The following is an 8339-nucleotide window of genomic DNA, read 5'->3' as shown; positions in this document are numbered from 1 at the left end:
GGCTGCAACTTCCTATGCTGCTGTAAGGCCTTGGTCTGCCTAGGATCATTCCTCCTTTTCATCGAAAATGACGCGGGATCTATAGGCTCCGTCCAGTTTAGGATTTCGATATCGGGCTACTAGCTGTAAGGCTCTGGGTTTTTTTCCCAGCCGCTCTTTGCATTGAATAGGTTGTTCTGAGCAGCTCGGGAAGAGATTCACATAGAGACTTTTGCTAAGATATCTAAACCTAAAATCATTTTTATTTTTATAAAATATCTTTTACGAAAATGAGGTCCAAACAAGCCCTTAGTTAATTCTCAACCCTTCTCTACAGTTCAACCTCCCACTTCTCACCACAACAACTACGAATACAATATCCTTTCACCTCATACAACACCTTAGTTACTCATACAACCATTTTCTTGAGCACCCAAGACCAACCATTTGCACCCAAACCACCACTACGTTTACTTCTTCCTTCTTCTCATCCCTTCAACTTTTAGTTAGTTATTTTTTCAACTCATATTAAGAGATACTAAGAGTTGATAAATCCAAACTTACTCTTAAGAAGCTAAGAAAGAAGTCAACATATATGGAATTTTCAAGTGATTTTTGTAAGAACAGTGATTTCTTATATGTATTTATTTATTTTAAATTTAATGTTTGGAGTTATTTGAAGGAATATTTGATATTGTATAAATGAGTATATAGCACTAGAATATGCATTTAGGGTATTTTGTAGGTCAAGGAATGACAAAACAATACTTTATGCACTTTCACAGATAGAGGGTCCATTGTGAGATCGATTCTCACAAAGAAAATTTTCAGTCATGCATGCACGAAAGGATTGATCCTCTCTGGTAACTAAAGGATCGATCTTCTACTTATAAAATCACCAAAAATCGTGATTTTAATGTTCTAAATCTTTAAGGTGAATTCCAAATACGTTTCTTTGACCCAAAATGATATTTTACAACTCCAAAAACCTAATAATAACCTCATTATCATGTATTTAAAGATTTATGAATGAAAATGATAATTCTCAAGGCATTATAATGAAAGAAACGGACTTTGTTCCAATGTTATACAAAGTTAAGGTCTGAGTTGGCTACTGGTACATTCATACTCATTTTCATGGACAGGCTAGGGCCGGAATCGGTTGTCGGTAATGTCAGTTGAGAGATTGAAAATCAACTCGTGAGCTCATGGCCAAACATATAGAAAGGCATGTGATGTATGCTTTGTATAATTGTGTGACACTATATGATAATTGATAACCTAGATGTTGATTCTTGAATAAATGATATATGATGTATTTCACTAATCTCTACTACTGTAAATCATGTTGCAATTCTGAATTCTCACCCTTATTGCTTTCTTGTGATGTACCCTTTCTATTTTGAGATTATACAGAAGCTGGCCCTAATGGTGTTCATTGAGTTGTCTTAAATCAAAGAGTTCTTTGTAGATTTTACCACCAAAAATATGTACATAGTAAGAATACCTCACATCCACTTCTTTCCAAGAATCTCTATTGAGTCCTCTTTTTGATTCCATCGCATAATATGACTTTTTTCTTATCAACCTACATACGAATCCATATCGTCGCTCACCAACACCCACAACATATTGTTCTCCATTAACTCATGACTCATCTCACCAATCCTCCACACTAGCTAGCACATATTAATCATTGGATAAAACCTATACCCAGGACCACTTGGAGAGGCTCTTGCTTCCTTTGTTTAAAAAGTTTCTCCAACATGTTCTGAAGAGAATCCTTTGAAAACCTCATCCGCACTACCAACTAGCATCAACTAAAAGCCCTCCTAAGAGTTTTATATATTCACTTTAGTTGTTAAATGTTTTAAGGATTTTCATATTTTATTATAGCATTTATACTTAAGATTATTATTTTATGCATGTGTGGTTTATGTTTAATGAATTACGAATTCACCCTTTTTTTTCATATGTATTTTTTACGATATGCTTAATTATAAAATGGTCAATAAGATACTCATGCATTAACTAAGTTTAACATCTTACTTAATTTAGCATTTTAAATGTTTTACAAGTAGGAGTATTACAATATACACTTAATTATGATATTCATATTTGTTAAATATTTCAGGATGTATTATTTTTTATTATATTTAAATTATAATATTTTGTTTATTTTGTTATAGATTCATTAATAGATGATAAACTAAAACGTAATAAGTAATTAAATTATTTATAATAAAATATATATATATATATTATTGATATAAAATTTTATTGTCATCTTTTTATGTATATGAGTTTGATCAAAAGTATAAGTTATAATGAATAAATAGAGAATATATATAATTAATAGTTTTTTATATATAAATAAAATTTATACGAACTATAAATTATGTTGATGTTATTTAATTGGACTCGTAAGTTTGAACTAGCGCATAAGGTTTTGAACCGAATTTAATTCTTACAAACATGCTCTATTTGGCATGGGTTGGCTAGTTGGCTTAGTTATGGCCTAAGTGGTATATTTAATTATTGGGAGCCACTTAAATAAAGATGTTAAAAACGTCTTTTTCTAAAGATGTTTTTTAAAAATTAAAATTTAACACATATAATCAGTTAAATTATATTATTTTTATTAAAATTAGAGTGGACAAATCAGTTTAGCACAAAAATTAATAAATTAAATTTTGAATTGGTGTAAATTAATATTTTTTATAAAAAATTACTATAATATTCCTATTATAAAACACAACTAAAATATCTCTGTTATATATATATATATATATATATATATATATATATATATTAATTTTAAAAACTTTAAATTCTAACCTTACAACAATAGAGAAAAAAGGCTAGAATTTAGGATTTTCAAAATTAATATATATAATAAGAGTATTTTAATCATTTTATATAATAGGGGTATTGTAGTAATTTTTTATAAAAAATAATATTAATTTAGACATATTCAAAATTTGATTCACTATTCATTTATCAAATTAATTTTTCTGACCTAATTTTGATAAAAATAACATAATTTAAATTATTATATGTGTTAAATTTTAATTATTAAAAAATATCTTAAAAAAAAGACGTTTTCTGCGTCTTTATGGAAGCATCCCCTTAATTATTTATATAACATATTTGGTCGTGTAATTATTAATTATTAATAACATATATATAATGGATTTTCTTGTTATTAGATGTAATGGTGATAGAACGAGGGCCACTATTTGGAGAAGAAAAGAAATTGCAGACAGATTCAAATCACGTATTCATTGATTGAATCATTTGTTAAGAACTGAGAAATTAAAGAGGGAAGGATGCAAACGGAAGGCGAATTGAATTGAATTTGGAATCTTTTCGTGTGGGATCAAAAATGGCGGGAGTGTCAGTGTCCGCTCTTGCGAAATACAAGCTTGTGTTCTTAGGTGATCAGTCCGTTGGAAAAACCAGCATCATTACCCGATTCATGTACGACAAATTCGACAACACCTACCAGGTTTGTTATTCTTTTTCAGATCCAAGATCATGTCTTCGTTTCTCAAGTAAAACTCTGATTTTATTATTATTATTATTATCATTGTTGTTGTTGTTGTTGTTGCATGGCTTCTTGTGTTTAAGTTTTGATATTCTTCTTGGAGATTAGGAATTGGTTAGGTTATACTGAAACCACTGGTTACTGGCCGGTGATGGTGAATTGGTGATTTACCACGATTTTCTTTTTTTTTTTTTTTAAAAAAAACTTGGTTTTATGATATATAGCAGAGAAGGTTGAGGGAAATGATAGAGACAACAAATTATAATGGTTTCCTGCATGGGTTCTTGGGTAATGAAAATGAAGTAATGTTTGTTTACTAGTTTTTCATTTTTTATTTCTCTTACATTTAGCAACACACGCTCCTCTACCATTTGATACTGTGTGAGACCCATTTGACTTGGATCCAACAGCCTACCAATAATGCAGGCTTGTGTATGAGACAAAAATGATTATGAATGTGGTACCTTAACGAAGATTTTTGTCACCATTATTATATATTCTATTTACCGCATCATAGTTTACATATCATTAATTTGCTTTCCATTTTTCAATCTGGGTTATTTAGATAATTCTTATTTTTTGTTTTTATTTCAGCCAAATTCTTGATAATTCTTGTTGCAATATTAAGATACAATTTGACTTCTAGCATTTATGTGCATTTTATGTCTTTGGCTAATAAACAAACTTATTTTTCCTTTTTTTCCAAATAGGCTACAATTGGTATTGATTTTCTATCAAAAACTATGTATCTTGAAGATCGAACCATTCGGCTGCAGTTGTGGTAAGTTATTGCATGCTCATTTTGGAAATTCTATTGGGAGGTAAATGGGATGGTATTTGTTAACAAATGAAAGAAGGAAGGATTGGGTGGTTTTCCCTCCTATTATATGGTCTTAATAGAAGAGATAAGGGGACTGTCGTTGCTACTATTGTTACCATTTAATCTTTTCACTAAAATAAAGGATATACTAGAATACTGAATGTTGGAATCATGCAGTGATTTTAGATAACAAAGTGTGATTTCCCCTTATCCTAAGTGAAGAATGTAAGCACAGGATCTTATACTTTAAAAACACATTCACCTGTATACCCTTAGGGATATGTGGTTTGTAGAATATTTTTAAATTCTTGGGGACTTACACTGAAAACACATTCCCATATAAGATATTTTTAGTGTAAAATTCCCGGAATGTATATGCATTCAACGAATCACAGGCCCCTTGGTTCCTTTCCATGTAAAATAAAAAATCTCCATGGAGTTGAGGAATCTACAACCGCTCCCTTCCATTTCTTTCTATTCTTACATACTCCTAATCTTTATTTTATTTCTTTTGTATGTCATACTTTATATTTGAATGACATCAAGAAATTTTTCTCTATATTGTACTCTCAAGATGTGATGTTTAATGTTTACTAAAATCAACGCTCTTTCATTCTTGTTTTGGAAAATTCTATCCATTTGTATTAAATTCATTGACTTCTGTTTTGTAGCTTTTTAATCCTACTATAATGTGTTTGTAATGGCTTTTGACTATTATTATTTAGTATTTTCTCATTTGTTCATCTGAATTCTACTTGAAAGCATAAAATAGGTTTTGAAGTTGATTAATTTATGAATCAACTAAACATGGTGCTACTTGTTATATATATTGTGTGCTACAGGGATACTGCTGGACAAGAACGATTCAGAAGTCTTATTCCAAGCTACATTAGAGATTCATCTGTTGCTGTCATCGTCTATGATGTTGCAAGTAGGGCATTTATATCATATTTTCTTCTCAACTATCTTTTTTTCCCCTGACGGTCTCAACTATTCCATTCTTAACAAATCATATCTGCTTGCAGCTTTTATATCAAAACAGAGGTTTTTAGTCTACTAAAGTTATTTTTGTTTGGAACCTTAATTAGTTTAAAATGCTTTAAATAGTTGAGTTTTTCATTTGTAATTTTGCTTCCAGAACCTAGAAATAAATAAGACTTATTATCCCTGAAAGGAATATATTTATGCATCTAAGTGGCATATATAGTAAAGTCTTCCGTTTCCTTCTTATGTAAGTGATTCCCGTTTAGCATGACTGAAAATTTCATTTTAAAAATCTAGAAAACAGAACCCTTACACTCATTTTCATCTAAGTTAAGCACCTTAAAATGGATTGCATGCTAAAACTCATAAAGCTTGAGGATAGAACAGTTGACCTGCGTTCTCTTACACTATTTATGTAAGTCATTAACATTGAATCAATGTATCTGAATAAAACAGTATCTAGTAGACAAATATACTAATACTAGGATGTACTAAAATGTGACAATGATAGAGGAAGAGAATGGAAGGATTATTTTCTTACCCACCTTCTTGGATCCCTAGAGATGAAATTACTCATGCGTACATGATATTTGTTTGTTTTCTAGATTACTTTGATGAATGCTTTTTAATTGTATACTTATTCTTATGATATAGGCCGTCAGACGTTCCTAAACACAGTAAAGTGGATCGAGGAGGTGCGCAGTGAAAGAGGCAATGATGTTATTCTTGTTCTTGTTGGCAACAAAACTGACCTTTTGGACAAGAGGTAGATGCTAATGAATGTTAGACTGACATGAAAATAAATAGCTTTGGTTTTTTGTTCTCTTTTGTCTAAGATCAATTTGATTGCAATTTTTTTTTAAATGGCCAATTCAACACTTAGGGCATGTTTGATTCAAAGGTGAAAAGAGAGCCAGGCAGGATTCATTGATGAGTTTCATCCATAGTTTTTACACATCAAACATATCCATACTTGCCACATTGTTTCCTAACTAGGTGTTAAGCTTGGGACGTGTTATGTTTTGGGTAATGTCTCAAGAAGACAAAGAACTCCGAGGATAAATTAAAATATGCTTGGAGAAGGGGTCAAACAAAAGCTTTAAAGAAACTTTTTATGCTTCCAAAACAAAGGAAAATCAAAGAAATTCTTATTGATAATTTTCAAGCTACTTTTTGTATCTCCCAAGAGAAAAGAGACACAAGATACACATCTCTACCATCTCATTGTCTTCATCATTTTTAATAGTTTGGCCATAGAGAATTTTTCTATGTGGGATAACAGCCTTTGTTAACTTCTTTTACATTTTTTTTTTCAATTGCTCATTTCTAGCACAGTCATATCCTTAGAAGCAATATTTTTTGCTTAAATATACAGGCAGGTCTCTACAGAGGACGGGGAAGAAAAGGCACGTGAGCTAAATGTTATGTTTATTGAAGCTAGTGCAAAAGCTGGTTTTAACATAAAGGTAACTAAGTCCCTCTTCTTTTGTCATAGAAAATTAATTTGATTGTTTACCATCAGGTTGAACATTTGAGAATAAGTTGTTCACTGTGGCATAAACATTGGTAAATGTATTTTTTTTATGATTAAGCATGGAAGAAAAAATAGATAAAATCTTGTATTTTCAACTATATACCTTATGGACTAGTGTGTTAGGTGTCCTTCAATGAAAGTGAAAACTCTTTTAAATAGATACATTTCCAACCTTTGTTTAGCACTATTTTATTTTATTTTTATTTTTATTAAGTACTATTTGTTAGGAAGATTATTTGGAGAATGATTTTAAAGGATGTATCATTCAAAAGGCCACCAATTTTAGTAACCAGAGTAACACCATTTGCCTCCATGTATCTTTATTTATTTATTTCATATTCTATGGTGTTGGACTTATTTATACTACTTTATCTCAAACCAATGTAATATATTTAGGCTCTCTTTCGTAAAATTGCTGCTGCGTTACCCGGAATGGAAACATTATCTTCCTCGAAACAAGATGATATGGTCGATGTCAACCTTAAAACTTCTGGTGGTAATGATTCTCAAGCTGAGGGTGGTTGTTGTTGATCCTGCCTTGTCTTCCAGTTTTTATTTATTTATTTATATTTATTTATTATATTTGTGTATCTGTCTGCTCCATCCTGCCTTGTTTTTGGATGTGTTTGCTTCATATTTGTAGAAAAAAAGGTTCATTAGTCTTTTTAGACTTTGTTAGCATATGCAAGAGGAAAACAAATTAGAGAAAACAAGTGAAGATTCGGCGGTGACAAATTTGTTCTCTCTGTTATATGACTAAATTAATTTAATTGAAAGAATTTTTGTAATGATCCCGGATACTTTTGATATTAGAAGATAAATTATCATCTTTTATGTATTATTACTAAAGGTTTGTGAATGGCCTGAAAAAAGGATGGTTGAATCTATGACCTCCTTTTTTAATTTTTTTTGGGTTTTTGCTTTTTACTAGAATAAAAATTTTGTTGTTGATGTTTCTGTTAAGTTGAAATTCAGGAAATAATTTTATTTTGTTTTTTCACAATGTGTTTAAGAACAGAGCAACTATTTACTTTTGGATAGTTGTGATTTTTGAGAAATATACAATGTAGGAGACACTTTTATTTTGTCTCTTAACGAAATAAAACAAAAGAAGAGTATAGAAAAGAAAATCACACAGCCATGTATCCTGGTTCGGCCACCATGTGCAATGTGACCTACATCTAGTTTCTCCTACAACAATGGAGGAATTTTCACTATCTTTTACAAAGATTATAAATACTAATTTTTCTAGGATTCAACTCAATTTTTTATGGGACAAACCCAACTTCTACCCAAGATAGATTTGGCTTGGTTCACTCTTTAATCTTGCAATCACTGAGTGCTCACCCAACTTAGCAAGAGAATCTCCTCATGATCATGCGTACAAAACAAAAAAAAAATACAAAAGAGTTTTGACCTAATTTTCTGACTTTTTCTTATAAATCTCTTTACCTTTTTTTTTCAATGACTTTTAC

The 8339-nt window shown here is 30.5% G+C and overlaps 1 protein-coding gene across 1 annotated transcript; it reads left to right on the top strand.

The window, feature by feature from the left end:
• The first annotated feature begins 3190 nt into the window (after positions 1-3190).
• LOC112801332 (ras-related protein RABH1b-like) lies at positions 3191-7691 on the top strand. The gene is made up of 6 exons (XM_025844009.3): positions 3191-3487; positions 4237-4307; positions 5189-5277; positions 5985-6096; positions 6706-6796; positions 7261-7691. The coding sequence occupies exons 1-6, from the start codon at positions 3365-3367 to the stop codon at positions 7393-7395; spliced, it is 621 nt and encodes a 206-aa protein (XP_025699794.1). The 5' UTR covers positions 3191-3364; the 3' UTR covers positions 7396-7691.
• Positions 7692-8339: the final 648 nt, after the last annotated feature.

Source organism: Arachis hypogaea, chromosome 1 (assembly GCF_003086295.3).
Source record: "Arachis hypogaea cultivar Tifrunner chromosome 1, arahy.Tifrunner.gnm2.J5K5, whole genome shotgun sequence".
In the NCBI taxonomy this organism is placed as follows: domain Eukaryota; kingdom Viridiplantae; phylum Streptophyta; class Magnoliopsida; order Fabales; family Fabaceae; genus Arachis; species Arachis hypogaea.
Note: the sequence above shows the minus strand (reverse complement) of the source record. Positions and strands in the feature narration are given on the sequence as shown.

What these genes read in the sequence shown, in the direction of transcription:
- LOC112801332 (XM_025844009.3), top strand. Translation starts at nt 3,365, where the DNA reads ATGGCGGGAGTGTCAGTGTCCGCTCTTGCGAAATACAAGCTTGTGTTC. An exon ending in AATTCGACAACACCTACCAG is followed by an intron (nt 3,488 to 4,236) that starts GTTTGTTATTCT and finishes TTTTCCAAATAG; the next exon opens with GCTACAATTGGTATTGATTT. An exon ending in AAGCTGGTTTTAACATAAAG is followed by an intron (nt 6,797 to 7,260) that starts GTAACTAAGTCC and finishes TAATATATTTAG; the next exon opens with GCTCTCTTTCGTAAAATTGC.